The sequence below is a fragment of the Aedes aegypti genome, chromosome 2, assembly GCF_002204515.2.
Source record: "Aedes aegypti strain LVP_AGWG chromosome 2, AaegL5.0 Primary Assembly, whole genome shotgun sequence".
Lineage (NCBI taxonomy): Eukaryota > Metazoa > Arthropoda > Insecta > Diptera > Culicidae > Aedes > Aedes aegypti.
The window spans coordinates 181,340,764-181,365,308 of NC_035108.1; the positions used below are offsets into that span (position 1 = coordinate 181,340,764).

A 24,545-nucleotide genomic window follows, 5' to 3' on the forward strand; every position below is an offset into this window, starting at 1 on the left:
ATTGACTCATGTGCCGAAATATTCTAACAAATGTGATTTTAGTGCTAAAAATTTCATCAAAAACAAAAAATTGGGTAATCCCATTTCGGGGTGAAATTGATCACTTGTCAATACGATTATTGTTAGTTTCGAAACCTTCTCTATTTACTTACATTGAGCTCCCTGAATCCGAATATAATTTCTAAATACTTAACAAATCAATATTTATGGAAATATTAGATAATTAAATTCCAATAGTACCGCCGAAAACGCCTAAATGTAGGCAATTTCCTAAGGATTTTTAAAACATCTTACAAAAATTTAATTATTTCAACAAAATTAGCAATGTGGTACCTATTTTGATGATAAAATCTGTTTTGGGGATATATTTCAAGCAAACTCACAAGCTTTCAGAATGACACCATGTTCAACTCCTTGTTTAGAACTAGAAGTTTATTGATGTCTTCCAATACACGCCCGAACATGATTCTGCATTTTTACATTATTTCCATAGAAACAAACACTTTTAACAGCAAAAACTTCACAATACACAATTCGACAATAATTAAGACAAACAAACGTTCATTCACTACAATATTCATTGATTTTGGTGCTCTATTAGTAAGAATAAAATTTTGTGACACGGTGATCAATTTCACCCTACCGATCAATTTCACCCGAATTTACGGTAATTATTTCAACCATATGAGTTGGTACGAGTTTAGAAAAGGAAATCGTGCTCGGGGATATATTTTAAGCATCCTTACAAACTTTACTTACTTTGAATAATGCCGTTGTCGTCGTCGCTACCTACATATAAATGCATGCTAGAGCGATCATAGTATCAACTTGTCAAACAAAGAGCTAAAACTAATCAGCAACAGCTTTGTTGATGTTTTGATTTGATAAGAAATTGTCGATCGAATCGAAATACGCACACAGAGAAGACTGCAAAAATGCTACCGCCGCCCGACCCGAGCGACGGGAATCTAGGTAAAACGTTGTTTGCCATTTATCTCCGTTGAAAACTAATCAACCAAAATTATACTTGATAAATAAATAAATTAGGGGGGTCTGTAGCCTTGAGGATACGCTTTCGCTTCATAAGCGGAAGGTCATGGGTTCGATTCCCAGCCCCTCCCCAAAAAAACCCGTCCAGCCACCAGAAGACGCTTCACGGAGGACCGTGCTTTGGGGAGCACATCCATCCTCCGTCAGTATCAGATGGTGACTGAGACAAACTGACCCTCTTCGCAGGCAGCTAGCCTCACTAACAGCAGAGCTCTCTCCTACCTGCTCGGTGTTTTTGTGTATTCAGTTTGTATATTGTCGATATTTTTCCTGTTCTTTACCATGGCTCTAAATCCAGTAGTTTACCGCGTTTCGGCAGATCCTGCCAAACGGCGGGAAATGACGCATTTCGATCTTGCAACGGACAAGCCGCCGACCTATCCATCGGAGTGGTTCCGCAATAATCCGGGGGAAAAGCCGCCCATGGAATTACACATCATCCCAGAAAATCGCAGAGGTAACTTGCATTCGACCATTCGTCTGCAATTTACAGCCGGCACTTTAACCCCTGCTGTCGCAACTGCGTTTATATGGCACGAGTTATCCCGGGAGAAGTATACATTGTCACGGGAATGGACTTCCTTTAACCTAGCAATTGGTGCGAAGGGATCGAACATTTGCATCACCAATTTTGCAAATGTGGTCGAACTGAATAGTAATCTCGATTTGGTCGCAGAGAACGCTTTATTGGAGGTTAAAGAGTTGCGTCGGTAGCCTGTGTGCTGCGTATTATCGGGATCGACAGAGAAGAGTATAGGGAGCAAGTTATTACCCATATGAATGCCCTCATAACCCAGGCCCCTGGAACAGAAATTAATTTGGATCAAGTGTACATCCATTACCAGACCTGGGCTACATACGCCCAATACCCGAAGTGTCTGGCATTTGTCGACATGTATGGGATCCACAGTGTGCAGGATGAGGGATTGCTCTGCGCTGGTAGCGACGTTTTCTATATTGAAAATGTTCGGGAAGTCTATCGGGGAATTCGCACTATGGATCTGGACTAAGCCCGTGGCCACCCAGTACGACCAACTAACTGTGAATGGAGAAGAAATGGATCAGCCCCGGTCTTATGCCCTCTACTTCAGAGACTTAGGTCTTTTTGATAAATCTCTATACTCGGCGCCCTCCAATTCAGACTTACATCTGTTCCTTCATACTCTGGGTGTAACGGAAGATTCTGAAAGGTCGGTTAGGGCTAGACAAGTAGGCACGCCGCTGAAGAATGCCATCATCTCAAATGCCATGGTAGTGGCTTATGTGTACGGGAGGTACAACACTTTTCAGAAAGAATTCTCCCACGATGGAAGGCCGGTTGAGGCCCCCGCGATCGAAGCTGAGGATGAGTTTGAAGAAGCTGGTATGCCTGGCACAAAGGATCCAGACGCGTGGCTCGGATGGCTGCAGCAAAATAATGGTGTCATCCCGGCAGGAATCAAGCGGCAGTCCTATATGCACTGGCTTAATCATCCTGGATGTCGTCCGGGTACGATCGGGGAAATGTTGTACAAAGATGCAACTGCAGGCTTATTGACACTAAGACCAGACGGAGAGGATGAAGAAGAATAGAGGGTGGTCAGGGTTGGTCCGATGAGATCGATAAAACGTCCATGAAAAAAAAAGAGTAGGAGAGAGTGAAAGTAGATGTAAATATAGATAAGTTGAAAATAGATCTGTATCGATAAAGAAGCTACAGACCAACTGATTCCGGCACAGTAGTGGCCACGAGCACAGAGTGCCTTGAAAAAAAAATAATAATAATCAATCAATTAATAGTAATAGATGAAATGTCTCTGGTTGTAACTCTTTTACGTCGAATTCATTGTTGTGACCCTGAAAAGGGTCGTTTTGTTTGAAATTAGCATTAGCATTAGCATTAAGCATTTCGCACAAATTCGTAGGTGGTACAGACAATTGTATGAGGGTAGCTTCCTTCCTGTCCGTTACCAAAGTCAGTGATTTGGGACTAACCTCTAACTCTTAGACAAGATTGACGCATCCTCCGATAATCGAGAGCTGTCCTGGCCACGTCCTTGCGAAAGCTAAGGAATGGGATAGAATGATTGATTGAACACCTACTTAAGAAAGATGCAGAGAACTCTACGACCTCTCATAGATGTTACGGGATGTTGTGGAATGTTGATGGAAAGGGTAGTGCCAAAGGATACGTTCGGTAGACGTTCTGGCCGACAAATGGTTAGTATTTACGCATTGTTATTATGCGCTGCTGATCAGAACAAACTCACCAAATTCCATTTTCGAAAATCCTCCGCAGTCTATCGCTCCTCTAATAATGAACAATAGCTTGAGCCGTAACTTAACACTGCCCATCGAAATGCACGCACTGCAATTCTTAATCTATCCCGAACCGAGCATCCACAAATCACTTTCAATTTTTGAATCAACACGCTCGGGGATAAAAACGAGTCACGCGAAACAAATTCAATTGATGGTGCCATCACAGAGCACTCTCGAGCAAAACTTCACAAAACATCTTCGGTTTCAATCTCCGATAAAAAATCTATCTATCACTTTGAAAAATATGTTCCCACAAATCATTTGCACGTGGCGTCCGAAGGGTCGTTTTGTTTGAAATTGTGCTGAAATTCAATTTAGGTGCGTTCTCCACGGATACAACGAGTCAGCTGGATGTCCGAAACCGATCAGTTAGACCCCTCGCTTCTTGCAGGACCATGACGGCCGAGCTTTGGAATCGCAGATTTGCCTCTACATTTCCCCGGATACCACGACGAAGCAGAAGAAGTTCTTCATGGTGCAGAACTTCTTCGAGTATCAAATAAAATCATGCCAATCATCGTGCCTGGCAACTTTAACATCGATTTGAGCAAAGAGGAGAACATGGAGTCCGCAAACTTCATGGAGAAGTACCTCAACCTCAAACTGGCTTCGAAACCCATTGAAGCAATCAATCTTAGTGGATCATGCGTGGACCTAACGTTCAACCGGAATATTTGTTTGGGGAGCTAGAGTTACCGCTCATGCTTCTTCTTCCATCGAACGATTCTATCGGGTGTTGAAGTGTTAACCGAACCAACCAAATAATAACACACAATGTCCATGATAGGTCAGAATTGACGTGCAACAAATAGTATAAAAATTGATTGGATTTTATCAGTAGAAATCTTTCATAAGTTTGTGACAGTCTCAAGCCAGGAAATAGAAGAAGCTAACGTTATCCAACGTCAACTTGGCGGTTGTATCTCGGAAACAACCTCTTACTTTTCCATTCAATCGTGGTTTCACCGGGCTATCAAAACAACTTTTCCCGTCCCGTTGAACAAAAACACATTGCTGCGGCTGTGGGGAAGTGATTCGACAAATTTGCATAAATTTTCCCCATCGAACCTTTTTTCCTTTCGTGCTGCTGCTCCTGCTGCTGCAAACTTGCGCAATCTTCTCACATTCTCCATATCTTTTCTTCCTTCCCTCGGTTTCCTTCCAGATACCTTCAGAGCTGCCGTGATATCGGCATGCAAAGCTCGGGCATTTCGCTGAGTACCCGCCAGCTGGTGGAGTTTGGCCTGCAAGTGGCCCGTGGCATCTCGCATCTTCATTCGCTGGGAGTCCTGCACAAGGATATCGCTACCAGAAACTGTGTGTAAGTATGATACCGCCCTTTCTTCCCTGTGCTCTTCGGAAAAGCGTTCAACACTGACAAACAGACATAACGGTTAGATCAATTTTCAATTTAGTACATAGTACCGCGAACGTCAGGATTCAATGCTAAAAATACTGATTTTCGCAACTGGAAACTAGGTGACGGTCAAACTCGAGCTCCGAAATAAATTCGAGTGTTATGTCTGTTTGTCTGTGCTTTCACCATCATCGACGTTGCGGTGCGAAAGATGCCCGACATTGATAGCGTATGTCTTGATCATGGTGGTGATGCATGGTAAACTGTTGTCGTCGTGTTCGGAATTTATATGTCAATGAGATTTGTGGCCCTATTTGGAGCATGTCTTCTAGTTTAGAAACGTCAATATTCTCCACTGAAAGGATTCTTATTATAGGAAAATTATGCTTCAATAGTATGTGATACTCATAAAGTGTTCCATTGTTGATTAGTTTCCTTAACTACCTACTTAACTAAACAGCATGAAAGTTTTAAAAAGCCATCAATCAGTATTCATTGTGAAACAAGCATGATGGATAAAATAATTTCGCATTGCTTATAGACCTGTGCACCGGAGCACTTGTAATCGGTGACTGCATCAAGGCATTTTTGCAACCGCTCACAGTGTGAGTTTTTATAGTTTTAGCGATTTTGATGAATAGCATATTAATTATGTTCCCAAGTGTAATGGTGTTGGCAGTAACCAAAAAATGTTATTTTGATGTATTCGGAGTTATTATAAAAAATGTATAATATATGCAAAAGTAATGAAGCAAGCAATTTAGTGTTTACGACAAAGTTGTTCAAAGCAGTATTTTTTACAACTTTTGTGAAGACACCAACCCTGAATATAAAAATATAACACAAAAATTTATATTCCAAATCACTTTTCGGGGGATAGATCGAAATTTGGTTGGTGAATGCAGGGCATGACGTAGCATTGGTACTTCACGTACCTGAAAGTCTAAAATAGACCGTGTGGACCTCAGCCTCCTGCCTAGCAACTCCTATCCCTACCTACTCGTGGTACTGGCCGGAGTACGAGTAACCTTGGGTAAGATCGGGAAACCAACGCCGGTTGGAACGTATGCTGATAGGGAAGGGGGTGTTTGCTTTAGCTTTTGCTTCTGCAAACCTGTAGCGTCTGTACTCCATGTTAGGAGCGACTCACAACAGAGTATGTTCTCCATGTCAAGGACGGCTAATCATCGTCCGAGTGCCAGGGGAGGACTCTATGCTAAATTGTGCACTTTGGCCCTTCGAACATTTTGGGGGAATGGTCCTCCGGGAATTTAGGGAGTTAGTGTCAGGACCTGCAAGCCATCCGTAAAAACACAACAGCACAGGAACGTTAACGAGAGTTTTCGGATTAGAACAATCGGTTTCGGAATTCGGAATCGGAATCTACCAGAGCTGCGGCAACACACATGAGCTGTGAACAGCTTTCATAGTGATGGGGCTTATGCAGAGGCGCAATATCAAGTGGTGGTCAATCTACGAAAAAATATGCAAGTTGAGAATGAAAGGCTGATTCTGTAACTTTAGCATAATCAACGTGCATAGCCTACACTCCGGAAGCACAGCTTTCCGTATCGGTACACCTGGAGATAACCTCAGCAGACAGAATCGCTAACAGACCACGTTTTGATCGATGGACGGCACTTCTCCGATATAACTGACATCAGCACCTATCGTGGCGCTATGACTCTGACTGGTACCTAGTAATGGTGAAAATACGCCCAAAACTATCCGTCATCAAGGATGTACAGTCTAGCGCGACTGAAACAACCAGTCGTCACCAACGCGTACGCGCATCTTGAGGCAGCGTTGCCGGAGTCTTTTGAGGACTGCTGGAGGACAACCAAAGCAGCCATGAGCGACGCATGGTACGCGGTACTAAGTGGAACGGAAGCAGCACGGCGATGAACACCTGATTTGCGCATAGAACACTGGCATCGAAGGTGAGGATAGCGAACGGAATGACTACATAAGCACAGTGGACAGCGGAAACCAACCAGATCCCACGATGGGGGGAAGTTAAGAATGTCATTCAACAACTCAAGAACAACAAGGCCGCTGGCAAGGATGGTATCGGAATCGAACTCATCGAGATAAGCCCGGAAAAGTGGGCTGCTTGTCCGCATCGGCTGATAATCAGAATCTAGGAGACGGAACAGCTACCGAATGAAGCAAGACGTTTTATGCCCGTCATATGTAAAATGTATGTCTGTCACCTATAGCAAAAATGCTAGTGAGAAGTTATAAAGCAGGTTCCATTGACGGCCGCTCGACAATGGACCAGATCTTTGTAACGTTATTATTCTTGCTCAACACAAACAGCAACTTATGCGCCACTTCCTTAACCGAGGAAGACTGCTGGTGCTGTTATGGTCCCGGCTTTGAGACCCTCTACTCGGCCGAGTTATTTAAATGGCTCAAACACTACGACAATTCTTAAACCCATTCGCTGACCCAATTTACCTGATAATACAACACACTCCCCGATCAAAGATGAGTAGCAAAATGATAACAAATCTTGTTACCTGGTTATCATCATTTGATAACTGATTTTGTTATCATCTTGGCTGAATTAACAAATTAACAAAAATGAGAACTCAAATTTGTTTGAAAATTATGCTATCACTGAGTTCAAGTTGATAACTAAATTTACATCACCATATTTTTTTGAAGATAACTATCATAAATCACGGATTTTTTTTGAGAAATGAATGTTTTGTATTAAACGTACGCTGCAAACAATTTTACAAAATTTTGTATGACGGAAAAAAAAACTTTGTTTATTTTATTGCTTCATAAAAATGTTATGGAAAAAAGGTATGATAACATATGTTTTTATCAACCTGTTATCAAACATGTCTGTCACGGATACAATGATAACAAATGTTGTTATCACACGGTTATCATTGATAACAGAATATCAAAATGATAACAGTGATAATTAAAGTTGTTATCAATCTGATATCATCCAGTTATCCGTCTTTGCTCGGGTCCCCCTCCCCCTGATGCGTTCGAGCAGCAGACTTAATACAGTTTCACATAGTCTTACCAATCTGAATATTATTTGAATTTTCTAGACACTATTTTAGTTTAGATCGCACTTGGAGAACAATTTCCAAAGTTGGCTTCCATACTAAACTGTATTTTTGATCACAGATTAACTATAGCTTAACGCATCCACACTGGTAGGAGATCAATACTCAAGTCAGCTATTGTTGGTTTGGCCAAGCACCACTACTTATTGTTTTAACGGAAACTGCCTGATCCGAACAGAACAAAGAATCCTGGTGCACCTGGTCAATCCTCTTAGCTCGCTACGCCCACGCCTTCTTGTTCCGACCGGATTCGTGACGAACATCATTTTTACAGGGCTGCTGACAAGTGTTCTGCAACATGCTCTGCCCAGCGTATCCTTCCAGCTTTAGCCACCTTCAGGATACTGGGTTCGCCGTAGAGTTGAGCGAGTTCGTGGTTCATTCTTCGCCGCCACACACCGTTCTCCTGCACGCTGCCGAAGATCGTCTTTAGCACTCGGCGTTCAAAAACTCTTCCTCTAGCATAGTCCACGTCTCACGCCCGTAGAGGATTACCGGTCATATAAGCGTTTTGTGTATCGTGCATTTGGTGCGGAGTTGACTCTTTTCTGACCACAATTTCTTCTGGAACCCATAGATGATGCACCTTCGTATTCCCCGACTAACGTTGTTGTCAGCTGTCAGTAAGGATCCGAGGTAGATGAACTCATCCACCATTTCGAAGGTATACACCTATATCGTGACACTGCTCCCTAGGCGGGCCCTGTCGTGCTCAGTTCCGTCTACCAGCATGTACTTTGTTTTCGACACATTCACCTCAAGACTGATTCTTTTTGCTTCACGTTTCAGGCGGGTATACAATCCATGTCGTCCGCGAAGCAAACAAATTGTCCGGATCTCGTGGAAATCGTTCCTCGACTGTTAAGTCCGGCTCTCCGCATGACACCTTCAAGCGCAATATTGAACAGCAGGCACGAAAGTCCATCGTCCTATCGTAGTCCCCGCCGAGACTCGTATGAACTGGAGTGTTCGCCCGAGATCTTCACGAAGTTTTACACACCCTCCATCGTTGCTCTAATCAATCCTGTGAGCTTCCTGGGAAAGCTGTTCCCGTCCATGATCTTCCATAGCGTTTCTTGAGAACAGTTTAGCAACTCCATCTCTTGGCAATCCAGCTCTACCAGGCGGCGCTTTTTATCCCGGAATAGGCGGGTTTGCTTTTTCCGCTTCAGCCTGTATCGTTCCACGTTTTTCCGCGTACCATGCATTGCAGCCCATACAGAGAAGAATTTATTGATGTTGAGATTACTATCCCAATGATTACGCACAAATAGTTGTTTCGGAAGAAAATCTATTTACTCCAACACTAATTTAGCGTCAAACTAAATTGACAAACTTCATTGATTCAGCTTTCCACTTGTACTTATTTCAATTATGATCTTACTATTTACCAATAACCGCAAACATTTACATCTTTCAAGTCATGCACACAAATCAACTCACTTCTAACTTGTAAGGAATAGTGTTGGTGATAAGAGAATCGGCGTGAGAAGACCACATATCAAGTCTAGGTTTGCCGACGTTTTGTTTTGATTTTTCCAATCGTTTTTTTAAGTCGAAAAAGCAGCTATGAATCTTTTTGGATATGTTGATAAAGCAGAGCAAACTGCTGCGTATATATTGCAAAATATTGTATACTCAACTAAGTTTACTTTGAGTCAACTAAAATCTAGTTAAATTTTCACGGTTGACGTTTGTAAATTCAATAAAAAATTTAGTTGTTAAAAACTATACGGTGAAGTTATTTTAAACAATATATTGTGAAATCAACGATATTCATGGTTATCTCTAAAAGAATCAAAAAATAAAGTTAATTCGACCGGACAAATGATTACGAACACTATGTTTTGTTATCCGTGTGCGCTGCATTCTTCACCTCTAAAACCTCCTGGCATTCCTCGTCGAACCAATCGTTTCTTGATCTCCGTTCCACATATCCGACAATGCTTTCGGCAGCGTCGTTAATGGCTGCTTTGACTGTCCTCCAACTGTCCTCGAGAGGTTATGACGTCGGTTATATCGGTGAAGTGCCGTCCATCGATCAAAACGTGGTCGATTTGTGATTACGTCTGCAGTGGTGATCTCCAGGTGTATCGATACGGGAGGCTGTGCTGGAAGTAAGTGCTGCGAATGACCATGTTCTTGGAGGCGGCAAAATCTATCAGACGTAGGCCGTTCTCGTTCATCAGCCGGTGGGCGCTGAACTTTCCAATCGTCGGTCTGAACTCCTCCTCCTGGCCAATCTGAGCGTTCAAATCTCCTATGATGATCTTGACGTCGTGGCTTGGGCAGCGATCGTACTCGCGTTCAAGCTGCACGTAAAATGCGTCCTTCCATCATCAGTGCTTCCGGAGTGTGGACTTTGCACGATAATTATGCTGAAGTTAAGGAATCGGGCTTTAATTCTTAACTTGCACATTCGTTCCTTGATCGACCACCACCCGATCACGCGCATTTGCTTATCACCCATCACTATAAAAGCTCACGTGTGTTGTCGCAGCTCTGCTAGATGGTATGATTACCTCTACACGTTTGAACCATAGAACCTGTCCAGCACACCTCCTGCAGCGCTACGATGCCGAAACCACGGATCTTCAGTACATCGGAGAGTATGCGTGTGCTTCCGATGACGTTGAGAGGTTTGTAGTTCCACGTACTGAGTTTCCAATCGCTCCGTCGCATGTGGTCTTTGCCGATTGTTCCGGTCCGTGTTCTCTCGTTGACTTTCCTGTGATGAAGTGTTTTTACGGTTGGCTTGCAGGGCCTGACACCAACCCCCTAGATTTCTGGGGGACCATTTCCGCTAAATGTTCGGAGGACCATAGTTTAGCATAGAGTCCTTCTCTGGCACGCGAACGATGATCAGCCGCCCTGACATGGGGAACTGACGCTGTTTTGAGTCGCTCCTAAAATGGAGTACAGACGCTCCAGATTTGCAGAATCAAAAGCTAAAGAAAACCCCTTCTTTCCTGTCAGCATACGACCAAAGTTCCGAGGTGGTGCTAATTCATTTTGATTTTCACAGTCTCCAACAGCGACCCCATTGGTTGGTGTGGAGAGTGGGAGACAAGTCTACATGCGAGTACCATCGTCGCCAGTCCCCGAAAAAAGCACCTGCCTGTTATCAAGTGCCTATGATCAGACGGAGGTGGGTCCCCTGGATATACACTAAGGGTATACCCCTAGAGAGCGTGGTCATCGGAATAGTTGTTCGGCCTCGCGAGCACCACCCGTTACCACGTGCTGCCTAAATTCGCGATAGATCTGGATGAGGGAAGTTTGCCAGCGCCAGAGCAGCTTGTCTACACTCACGTCCCGGGGATAAAATCCATGGTAAAACACCATCTCGATTAAACCTCCTACCACCCCACGAATCGGCCCACGATCGGATAGCTGTTGATATCGACCAGAAACAGAAACCGAAAAACCGAAAAAGTAGTACCGTTAAGTCACCAGTCACCGTGCACATATACAAATTCCTACAGAATATTCATACAATTTTAACAAATTATTCTTTTGTCAACAAAATAAGATAAAACTGATGAAATGAAGTAGTTTTTGTCATAAAGCATTTCGAAAAACCTAGTTTATTTAGTCAAAATTATGTGAATTCTGTTTGATAATGAGATTTTTCAACACTCTTAGTAGAAACGCCAAAAAATCACACTTTTCATTTTAACGCAAGAGTATGAAATTTTTCAAAATTTCATCTAGTTTTCACTATGGATACTATTAGTAAGATGGATTTCATTGTATGAGTAATGAGATTTTATGCAAATTAGAATTTTTTATTGTGTCTCAGTCGAAACCCAAATGCACGTTAAATGGATCCTTTTCAATATATACGGTTCCTATTACCGTGCATTAGAGTAAAAGGCATGAAACTATTCGGTAATATTAGATTTATTGTTATGTCGTGATTATACTACTTCTTATTTAGTTTTTGAGTGAATATGGAAAGGCTTTAGCCAATTTTTAAACTTTTTATGGGTTTTATTGTAAATGAAGATTTGAATACCGTAATCCGGGGTAACATTGATCAGCGGGGTAACATTGATCGGGATGACTCATCTTGTTAAACGTTCAAATAAAGATTTATTGATGAAACATTTTCGAACCATGAATGGTGCCTCTCTTTCGTATATTCATAAGCTAATGATAATTAAGGTTTTTGCCAAAATTGCGTTTAGTTCATGCGCAAATTTGTCAACTTTTTGAAACAATGATTTCTATCATTTTCACTGACACTACCGAAAATTCATGTCTCACATGAGTTCTGCAGACGATGTGATCAAAGAAAATGCGGTTCTTACTAAAAATGACATCGCCGAAAACGATTCCGTTGTCAAATCTTTCATAAGTTTATTCAATTAGGCAACATTAACTAATTACTATTACGAATGTAGAATTTCCTGAGGAAATTGCCTACTTTTAGGCGTATTTCGCGGTTCAAGGTGTTTTTAATTTTGCAATAACTTAAAAAGTAAATGACTTGTAAGAGTTTGGTCTTCATATTCGGCTTCAGGGGCTCTGATTTTAGTAAGTAACGACATTTCCAATATTAGCGAACGTTGTTTACTTGGGTCATCAATGTTACCCCATATCAGCTGAATCAAAAAATCACTTAAAACATTTATTTAAACATGTTTAAATCTTTCGAAAAACAAAATAAAGTACATAGTTAGGAGCGGTGGGTGCCAGTACTTGTTTTAAAAATATTAAACTTGTAACATTTGTATTGTAAATTGAAAAATTTAAGAAAAACTAAAAAAAAAAAAGATCAATGTTACCCCGGATTACGGTTGATTAAAGTTGCTCCATCAACAACGTTTTTTTCAATATACGTAATAAAATCATGACGAAAACTATATGCACGGTAAATGGTGACATAGAACGGTACGAGGCGACCTTAACATGACATTTTCAAACATAATTTTTGAGTATTTTTTGTTATATATCACAAGTTTTAGATTTTTTCCTGAATTATGATACAACTTCACGCTACGTAATGGTATTCTAGTACGCTTCAAATTATTTGGATAAGTTTTATAATTTTTTGACGCGTCGTCTGGCGTTTAAGCTAGAGTTTACAGGACCTAGCAGGATCCTGCTTACATGGTATACATATGCTATGTAGGTAATCCGAAGCAAATTTCTGGTAAAATTATTTGAGGTATCTTGAGGGATATGCTTAGATTATCGATGGAATAAAAGATTGTATTCCTTAAGAAAAACTTTGGAGAAATATTCCAAAATATTTCATGAAGCATATAGAGTGGCGGCGCAAAAGTCTAGTTGCTTATGCGTCCCACTGATTTTTGCTGAGAGAAGGAAATTTTTCCACCAGTGTAGAACGCCAAGAAAAAAGTTTTTTTTCTTAAAAATGAAATTGAATTTTATCCTTCCCTTGATACGTTTCCTCGAGATAATGTATTCATAAATCTCCGCTGTCCCGATGTATGGTTGTATGTGGTTTGAAAGCACGTATCGTAGCACAGCAAGCAGTGACGACTTGTCTTGCAAGTGAACCGAAGCCTTCCCTCGACATCACTGTTGTCTGTTCAACTTCAAGCAGCTAAGTGATATGTATAATAGAGACACAAATTTCGCTCGTTTATGCCATTGCCTACAAATTCCCAACCTACAGCCTCCTCATTCAGCACCACCCCACCACCAAATTATGCGACATCAGAGACACATGATATTTCCCGCTTTTCTCCTCTATTTCGTTCGTTGTAGGCTCGATTCGGAGCAAAATGTACGAGTCTGTGATAACGCACTGTCGCGTGATGTGTTCCCAAATGATTACCACTGCCTTGGCGACAACGAGAACCGCCCCATCAAGTGGATGGCGCTGGAAACGCTGGAGAAAAAGTTCTACACCGCCTCGAGCGACATCTGGAGCCTTGGGGTGCTGCTGTGGGAACTGGCCACACTGGCGGCTATGCCATTTGAGGTAAGTTTATTTGTCACATTAGAATGATAGGATTTTTCTTCGGAAAGTGTAGTCGAACAGACAAACAGACGTAACACTCGAATTATATTAATCGTACAGAAATCCAAAACACTATTATGTGGCAAAACAACACTTTCTTGAATCCGATAAAACCACGTGGTTGACCTTTCTCCCCCTCCCCAGCGTTCTTTTCGTGGCCAACGCCCCTTCCTCCCTCAATGACTACGTGTTTTATGAACGGCTCCTAACATTATTAGCGTAGCTCTAACTCTCAAGAGCACATAGGCAAACTTTACGACTGGTCAAATGAATGGATTGCTTTTGATTCTCATATAAACTTTGAAGGACTTGTGCAGTCACAGTTTTCATCCAAAGTTTGACGTCAAAGTTTGAGAGGTCACTCAGAATTTGATCTAGAAACAAATGAGCGATGTGGAGCAAAAACGATATTTTGAACCACCCTGAAAGGTCCAATAGCGCCACTGAGGGAGTTAAAACTTCAGCAAAAAAAAAGTAAGAGGTTGTTTCCGAGATACAACCGCCAAGTTGACGTTGGATAACGTTAGCTTCTTCTATTTCCTGGCTTGAGACTGTCACAAACTTATGAAAGATTTCTACTGATAAAATCCAATCAATTTTTATACTATTTGTTGCACGTCAATTCTGACCTATCATGGACATTGTGTGTTATTATTTGGTTGGTTCGGTTAACACTTCAACACCCGATAGAATCGTTCGATGGAAGAAGAAGCATGAGCGGTAACTCTAGCTCCCCAAACAAATATTCCGGTTGAACGTTAGGTCCACGCATGATCCACTAAGATTGATTGCTTCAATGGGTTTCGAAGCCAGTTTGAGGTTGAGGTACTTCTCCATGAAGTTTGCGGACTCCATGTTCTCCTCTTTGCTCAAATCGATGTTAAAGTTGCCAGGCACGATGATTGGCATGATTTTATTTGATACTCGAAGAAGTTCTGCACCATGAAGAACTTCTTCTGCTTCGTCGTGGTATCCGGGGAAATGTAGAGGCAAATCTGCGATTCCAAAGCTCGGCCGTCATGGTCCTGCAAGAAGCGAGGGGTCTAACTGATCGGTTTCGGACATCCAGCTGACTCGTTGTATCCGTGGAGAACGCACCTAAATTGAATTTCAGCACAATTTCAAACAAAACGACCCTTCGGACGCCACGTGCAAATGATTTGTGGGAACATATTTTTCAAAGTGATAGATAGATTTTTTATCGGAGATTGAAACCGAAGATGTTTTGTGAAGTTTTGCTCGAGAGTGCTCTGTGATGGCACCATCAATTGAATTTGTTTCGCGTGACTCGTTTTTATCCCCGAGCGTGTTGATTCAAAAATTGAAAGTGATTTGTGGATGCTCGGTTCGGGATAGATTAAGAATTGCAGTGCGTGCATTTCGATGGGCAGTGTTAAGTTACGGCTCAAGCTATTGTTCATTATTAGAGGAGCGATAGACTGCGGAGGATTTTCGAAAATGGAATTTGGTGAGTTTGTTCTGATCAGCAGCGCATAATAACAATGCGTAAATACTAACCATTTGTCGGCCAGAACGTCTACCGAACGTATCCTTTGGCACTACCCTTTCCATCAACATTCCACAACATCCCGTAACATCTATGAGAGGTCGTAGAGTTCTCTGCATCTTTCTTAAGTAGGTGTTCAATCAATCATTCTATCCCATTCCTTAGCTTTCGCAAGGACGTGGCCAGGACAGCTCTCGATTATCGGAGGATGCGTCAATCTTGTCTAAGAGTTAGAGGTTAGTCCCAAATCACTGACTTTGGTAACGGACAGGAAGGAAGCTACCCTCATACAATTGTCTGTACCACCTACGAATTTGTGCGAAATGCTTAATGCTAATGCTAATGCTAATTTCAAACAAAACGACCCTTTTCAGGGTCACAACAATGAATTCGACGTAAAAGAGTTACAACCAGAGACATTTCATCTATTACTATTAATTGATTGATTATTATTATTTTTTTTTCAAGGCACTCTGTGCTCGTGGCCACTACTGTGCCGGAATCAGTTGGTCTGTAGCTTCTTTATCGATACAGATCTATTTTCAACTTATCTATATTTACATCTACTTTCACTCTCTCCTACTCTTTTTTTTTCATGGACGTTTTATCGATCTCATCGGACCAACCCTGACCACCCTCTATTCTTCTTCATCCTCTCCGTCTGGTCTTAGTGTCAATAAGCCTGCAGTTGCATCTTTGTACAACATTTCCCCGATCGTACCCGGACGACATCCAGGATGATTAAGCCAGTGCATATAGGACTGCCGCTTGATTCCTGCCGGGATGACACCATTATTTTGCTGCAGCCATCCGAGCCACGCGTCTGGATCCTTTGTGCCAGGCATACCAGCTTCTTCAAACTCATCCTCAGCTTCGATCGCGGGGGCCTCAACCGGCCTTCCATCGTGGGAGAATTCTTTCTGAAAAGTGTTGTACCTCCCGTACACATAAGCCACTACCATGGCATTTGAGATGATGGCATTCTTCAGCGGCGTGCCTACTTGTCTAGCCCTAACCGACCTTTCAGAATCTTCCGTTACACCCAGAGTATGAAGGAACAGATGTAAGTCTGAATTGGAGGGCGCCGAGTATAGAGATTTATCAAAAAGACCTAAGTCTCTGAAGTAGAGGGCATAAGACCGGGGCTGATCCATTTCTTCTCCATTCACAGTTAGTTGGTCGTACTGGGTGGCCACGGGCTTAGTCCAGATCCATAGTGCGAATTCCCCGATAGACTTCCCGAACATTTTCAATATAGAAAACGTCGCTACCAGCGCAGAGCAATCCCTCATCCTGCACACTGTGGATCCCATACATGTCGACAAATGCCAGACACTTCGGGTATTGGGCGTATGTAGCCCAGGTCTGGTAATGGATGTACACTTGATCCAAATTAATTTCTGTTCCAGGGGCCTGGGTTATGAGGGCATTCATATGGGTAATAACTTGCTCCCTATACTCTTCTCTGTCGATCCCGATAATACGCAGCACACAGGCTACCGACGCAACTCTTTAACCTCCAATAAAGCGTTCTCTGCGACCAAATCGAGATTACTATTCAGTTCGACCACATTTGCAAAATTGGTGATGCAAATGTTCGATCCCTTCGCACCAATTGCTAGGTTAAAGGAAGTCCATTCCCGTGACAATGTATACTTCTCCCGGGATAACTCGTGCCATATAAACGCAGTTGCGACAGCAGGGGTTAAAGTGCCGGCTGTAAATTGCAGACGAATGGTCGAATGCAAGTTACCTCTGCGATTTTCTGGGATGATGTGTAATTCCATGGGCGGCTTTTCCCCCGGATTATTGCGGAACCACTCCGATGGATAGGTCGGCGGCTTGTCCGTTGCAAGATCGAAATGCGTCATTTCCCGCCGTTTGGCAGGATCTGCCGAAACGCGGTAAACTACTGGATTTAGAGCCATGGTAAAGAACAGGAAAAATATCGACAATATACAAACTGAATACACAAAAACACCGAGCAGGTAGGAGAGAGCTCTGCTGTTAGTGAGGCTAGCTGCCTGCGAAGAGGGTCAGTTTGTCTCAGTCACCATCTGATACTGACGGAGGATGGATGTGCTCCCCAAAGCACGGTCCTCCGTGAAGCGTCTTCTGGTGGCTGGACGGGTTTTTTTGGGGAGGGGCTGGGAATCGAACCCATGACCTTCCGCTTATGAAGCGAAAGCGTATCCTCAAGGCTACAGACCCCCCTAATTTATTTATTTATCAAGTATAATTTTGGTTGATTAGTTTTCAACGGAGATAAATGGCAAACAACGTTTTACCTAGATTCCCGTCGCTCGGGTCGGGCGGCGGTAGCATTTTTGCAGTCTTCTCTGTGTGCGTATTTCGATTCGATCGACAATTTCTTATCAAATCAAAACATCAACAAAGCTGTTGCTGATTAGTTTTAGCTCTTTGTTTGACAAGTTGATACTATGATCGCTCTAGCATGCATTTATATGTAGGTAGCGACGACGACAACGGCATTATTCAAAGTAAGTAAAGTTTGTAAGGATGCTTAAAATATATCCCCGAGCACGATTTCCTTTTCTAAACTCGTACCAACTCATATGGTTGAAATAATTACCGTAAATTCGGGTGAAATTGATCGGTAGGGTGAAATTGATCACCGTGTCACAAAATTTTATTCTTACTAATAGAGCACCAAAATCAATGAATATTGTAGTGAATGAACGTTTGTTTGTCTTAATTATTGTCGAATTGTGTATTGTGAAGTTTTTGCTGTTAAAAGTGTTTGTTTCTATGGAAATAATGTAAAAATGCAGAATCATGTTCGGGCGTGTATTGGAAGACATCAATAAACTTCTAGTTCTAAACAAGGAGTTGAACATGGTGTCATTCTGAAAGCTTGTGAGTTTGCTTGAAATATATCCCCAAAACAGATTTTATCATCAAAATAGGTACCACATTGCTAATTTTGTTGAAATAATTAAATTTTTGTAAGATGTTTTAAAAATCCTTAGGAAATTGCCTACATTTAGGCGTTTTCGGCGGTACTATTGGAATTTAATTATCTAATATTTCCATAAATATTGATTTGTTAAGTATTTAGAAATTATATTCGGATTCAGGGAGCTCAATGTAAGTAAATAGAGAAGGTTTCGAAACTAACAATAATCGTATTGACAAGTGATCAATTTCACCCCGAAATGGGATTACCCAATTTTTTGTTTTTGATGAAATTTTTAGCACTAAAATCACATTTGTTAGAATATTTCGGCACATGAGTCAATGAGACTCACCGTCGTACTTGTTTTCCTGTATAAAGTTGTTTAGCATTGGCAACAGTATAGAACACATATCAGAAAAACCGTCAAAAGTGATCAATTTCACCCGAAATTACGGTAAGTTTCTGTTGGATATCAGGTATTTCCTTAGGAAATTGCCTACATTTAGGAGTTTTGATCGCAATTCTTAAAATTAACTATTCATTATTTCTTTAATTATTGCATTATTAAGAATTTAGCAAGCATATTCGGATGCAGGGAGCTCATATTCATTATGCAGAGTCGTTTCAAAAAATAATAATCGCCTTGAAAAATGATCAATTTTACCCCGAAATGGGATTCCCCCATGTTTTATTTAAGGGATGATTTTTAGCACTAAAAACACATTTGTTAGAAAATGTTGGCACATGAGCCAAAGAGGCTGGCTGTCGTACTTGTTTTCCTGCAATCAGTTGTTTGGCATTTTCATCATTTTTGAAAACAGACAAGAAAAACCATGAAAAATGTTCAATTTTACCCGAAATTACGGTTATATGTAAACTTCAAAACGTCAAAGCCTTATAACAGCAAGAAAAATGTGCGTTTCTATGAAAAATAAGACATGTCTCGATATTTACCATTTTTTCAATAGTTTAGTCATGAAAATCAATAGTTTTCATTATTGGAGTAGATTCGTAGAAAGATTTCCAAACGATTGGTGGAAGAATCTTGAAAATCTATGGGGGCGTTTGAAAGTTATTAACAGTCAAAATCTAACCACTTTTCGTGACGCGCCCGATTTTTCGTTTTTCGAAATTGTACCCCAGTATGTTACCGTAAGACGTTATCCAACGTCAAAAAAATGATTTCGATTTACATTCACATTTTCTTCACTAAATTGAGTTGGTATTCAACGGTACTTTCGGGAATTGTAGATCCTCCTTCCCCTCTCTGTCGCGCTTTTTCCAATACCTTCTACATGCACTATCACACTTTCTTCGAACTAATCAGGTAATGACGTTCACGTCTCTTTCTGGGCATATTTTTACTCGGTTTCCATGGTTGATAACATAAAATCTTCCCCACCTGCAGATTTTAATTTTACATGGATAGATTGAAAAGCATGTTGCATAGACACCAGCGCTATTGCTGAATGAGCTCCTTCCAAATGTGGCGCTTAAAGAAACCTAAATTAATGGGCCCGCCAGGAAGTTTCGAAGTTGATAAACAAACGGAAAACATATGATTCGAAACGTCTCATAAAATGGCTTATAATCAGGCTTTATTTTGCTCTTTTTGATCGGAAAGATGGAGCAAACACGTACGCTCACAACAATTATGAGTCAGCATTCGATGTGCATAATCCGTGGCTGAGAGAGTGGAGAGTAACGTTGGCTTTAGCCAAATGCACATCTTTTATTTGACAGCTCTTGCTTACTGTGAAGCTCTACAAACACATCACCATTGCTTTTGAGAAATGGTAAAAAATGCTCTCCCTCGAACTGAAAAAGGGGAAAAACAATCTCTTTCTCTTTGGAGCACTGGGTTGTCAGAACAAACTCTTCACAACTGTGGGAATGAAAATAGGCAAACACAAACTTGTAAACTCTTCATCCCGCAGAGTACGGACGCTAAGTTTGTGTGTGGGTAAAATCGCTGCTCTTATGTAGTTGATCGTTGAAAGGGGAAGAAAGAAGTTAAATCAAGAGCAAGGAAGAAGCCTGCTTATGATTCAACAACACTTCATATGTGTTGCATAAAGTTTTTTTTGTTTTGTTTCAGTACTTTGTTGACGTCTGTACGAAGCTAAAAGTTTTCAACTATCTGTCGAGAACAAGGGAGGTACTCGCGGCTCTTTACTGCTACCCCAACTTGTCGCTGGTTCTAAAAAGTAAACAATCGTACAAAATTCCGACCAAACAATGGTGAAGGCGTAATCAATTTTCATGAACACATCCATTTTGGGAACTTAGCCGAATTTGCTGATTAAATTGTCAACAGCGCACTGCAGTAGCACGTAGCAAATATCTGCAATATCAATACAATATCTTTCAAGCGCATTGATTACCTGTAATTTAGCGAATAATAATTTTTACTTTTCCGCGTTACGCCTTAAACTGGTTCTGGACTTAGGTTGGCGGCTTTTCAATTTTACTCCCATTCAACAGCCGCCCTCCACCTTTGGCCGAGAACACTACTGAAGAACTAGTTCCAGTCTCAGCATCCAAAAAATCTACATGACTAGATGAATTCCCTTCGCAACATTCTCTCAAACTTTTATCGTCGAGGACGATTAAGCCGGATTTGCAACAAGTACTGCAGGAAGATGGCGGAACCAAGTCATCCTGGAGGAACTTCGTTTAAATGGAAGAGAATTGCAACTGAGAAACTGTGTCGACTACGCCTTTTCTCATTTGAGTTCAAGCTACGATTCGCCTATTGTATTAAAAACTGATAATAAATGAGTTTGGAGAACTCTCGGAGAGCATTGGAGCGGAGTCGAGGAAGAAATTGTCAGGATCTGTATCGCTACGTAGCGCTACGTTTTGTGTGATTGTGATTGCGAATGAGCTTTGAGAGATGGCGGAATCATCTTTAGAAAATATGTTGATACGTGATACCGTAATCCGGAGTAACATTGATCGGGATGACTCATCTTGTTAAACGTTCAAATAAGATTTATTGATGAAGCATTTTCGAACCATGAATGGTGCCTCTCTTTCGTATATTCATAAGCTAATGATAATTAAGGTTTTTGCCAAAATTGCGTTTAGTTCATGCGCAAATTTGTCAACTTTTTTAAACAATGATTTCTATCATTTTCACTGACACTACCGAAAATTCATGTCTCACATGAGTTCTGCAGACGATGTAATCAAAGAAAATGCGGGTGTTACTAAAAATGGCATCGCCGAAAACGATTCCGTTGTCAAATCTTTCGTAAGTTTATTCATTTAGGCAACATTAACTAAATACTATTACGAATGTAGAATTTCCTGAAGAAATTGCCTACTTTAAGGCGTATTACGCGGTTCAAGGTGTTTTAATTTAGAAATAACTCAAAAAGTTAATGACTAGTAAGAGTTTGGTCTTCATATTCGGCTTCAGGGCCCTGATTTTAGTAAGTAACGACATTTCCAATATTAGCGAACGTTGTTTACTTGGGTGATCAATGTTACCCCATATCAGCTGAATCAAAAAATCACTTAAAACATTTATTTAAACATGTTTAAATCTTTCGAAAAACAAAATAAAGTACATAGCTAGGAGCGGTGGGTGCCAGTACCGTAAATTCGGGTGAAATTGATTAGTAGGGTGAAATTGATCACTGTGTCACTCGATTTCATTTCTTCCTGATGGAGCACAAATATCAATGTAACCTGCAGTGAATGAACGTTGTTTGTCGTAAGTATGTCCAAATTGTGTGTTGTGAAGTTTTTAGCGTTCAAAAGTGTTCATTTCTATGAAAATAATGTAAAATTTCAAAATCATGTACGGTGCAGTATTGACAAACATCAATAAACTTCTAGTTCTATACAAGGAAAGTTTGTGAGGATACTTAAGATATATCCCCAAACAATATTTCAAAACCAAAACTCGTACCAATTAGCTGATTTGGTTTAAATAATGGAATTTCTGTTAGATATCAAGAATTTCCTTAGGAAATTGCATACATTTAGGCGTTTTCTGCGTTATTCTTGAAATTTAAATAATCATTATTTCTATAAATATTGTAATGCTAAGAATTTGGCAAGCAAATTCGGATTCAGGGAGCTCAAATTTACTATGTGGAGCTGTTTTGAAAACTAACAATAGTCGCATTGATAAGTGATCAATTTCACCCCGAAATGAGATCTCCCGATTTTTTATTTTAGAGATATTTTTAGCACTAAAATTACATTTGTTAGAAAATGTTGGTTCTGGAGTCAATGAGGCTCACCTTCATACTTGTTTTCCTGCATTCAGTTGTATGGCATTGTCAACATTATAGAAATAAGACAAGAAAAACCGCGAGAAGTGATCAATTTCACCCGAAATTACGGTACTTGTTTTAAAAATATGAAACTTGTAACATTTGTATTGTGAAATGAAAAATTTAAGAAAAACTAAAAAAAATGATCAATGTTACCCCGGATTACGGTACGATATTTATGTGTATGTTAATAAGTACAAATGATGTGTTCGATACTTATTGAAAAGAGTAAATCGGACAACGATTAAAAAAAGTCGTCCGGCATGGTTTATGGCCGGGAGAACCATTCGCTTTCTGGTAGACGCATGCATATGGATTGTTTTACACGGAAAAAGTTTCTTTATTATCGCAATCCAAGAAAACTACAGCAATAAGAGCCCAAATTTCCGCAGGAACTGTTCCAGAAGCTCCTATAGCGATTCTATCATAATTCTCCAGACATTTCGTCACAGATTACTCTAGGGAATCCTCCAAAGATTCTTTGAGGGGTTCCTCGAGGGATTCGTTCAGGAACATGTGTAAGGGATTCCTTCAGAGTTTTCTCCAGAAATTTACACTGGCACTCCCCCAAGGGTCACTCCAAGAAAAACTTTATATGGATTCCGTTAGAGATTCCTCGAGGCATTACTCCAAGAATTCTTCCAAGGATGCGTTTAGACAAGAACTTTTGATTACAAACATATTTCTAGAACAGTTTTGATAGGGCTCTATGAACACCTCCAGGAATTCCCTTAGGAACTCTACCAAAACTGCCTCAAGAAGTTCCTTTAAAGAGTATCCCAGGGTTTTCTCCAGGTACCAGAATAAATGCCTGGAGAATTTTTTTTGCAAGAGGGTGGACATTCAGGGAGACATATTTGGAAGAATCTTCGGGGTAGTTCCTATAGGTATTTCAAAAAGAATTCTTGAATAAATCCTCAGATGTTTTTCTTATAGAATCCCTGGAGCGCTATCTGAACGGGTCAGAAAAACGCAGATGCAGTCAAAAGTTATTCATAGTGAGTGATAAAATGTCTCTTTAAAAAGGTTAAAAACATGATTTTTTTTCTCATTGAGTGATACAGATACGTTATATGCTCTAATTATCTTAATTTAAGCGTGTCAGGACCAGTTTCGATTAAACATATATTATAATTTTACTACGGTATTCGACACGCCCACATTCTTTCAAAACAAGAAGCAACACGATATCAGGCTCTTCTAGACCAACACCCATTCTTCTTCTTCTTTTTCTTTTCTTCTTCTTTTTATTCCTCTTGACATAACGTCCTCGCTGGGACAGAGCCTGCTTCTCAGCTTAGTTTTCAATGCGCACTTCCACATTTATTAACATTTTTTTTGCCAATGTACATACACATTTTTTTGGAGTTTTTGATTAGGGTGACCATTTCCGAAATAGGATGACCAAAAAAATCGCGATTTTGCAAAATTTTTATTTTTAAAAATTATAACTTCTGAACCGTTTAACTGACTTTCAATCTTCTTGGACGAAATGAGAGCTAAAGACTTTGATTTTTCAGGAAAAATATAAAATTACACAAGAATTGTTTTTTAACATGAAAAAATCAATAATTTCCGTTTTTTCGTGATCTGAAGGCCTCGGGACCAAAGCAGCTATTGCTGTTTTCATTTTTTCTTTAAAATTCAAAAAATTTTACGTTTACTGTCAAATTTTCAGCGATGTATGTTTTTTAGTTTTTGAGATATATAATGTTGAAAATAAAAAATCAGTCATTTTTCATCGGCACACACTGTAGGTCTCAGCGCATAAGATTTTTAATTAAAATAAAAATCATAACTTTTGAACAGCTCAACCAAGTTTCAATCTTTTTCTACGGAAAATAAAGCTTAAAATTTCAACTTTTCAGAAAAAAAATATGAAACTTTGAAAAAATATTTTTTTACTTTAAAATATATGAAAATTTATAAAAAAAAAAGAATTTTTTTAGATTTTTCATGTAGAACAAATTTTTATTTTGATTTTTCAATTTTGTCTGGAAAGTTGAAATCCTAAGCTTTCATTCCATAAAAAAATAT

General features: G+C 40.4%; 1 protein-coding gene across 1 annotated transcript in view; it reads left to right on the top strand.

Moving 5' to 3' along the window:
* Positions 1–24,545, top strand: part of LOC5572107 (tyrosine-protein kinase Dnt) — a 320,019-nt gene that overhangs the window by 225,861 nt on the left and 69,613 nt on the right. Inside the window, exons 10-11 of the mRNA XM_021843333.1 lie at positions 4,517–4,672; positions 13,540–13,756. Coding sequence (XP_021699025.1) covers positions 4,517–4,672; positions 13,540–13,756 — 373 coding nt within the window. The remainder of the gene's footprint in view (positions 1–4,516; positions 4,673–13,539; positions 13,757–24,545) is intronic.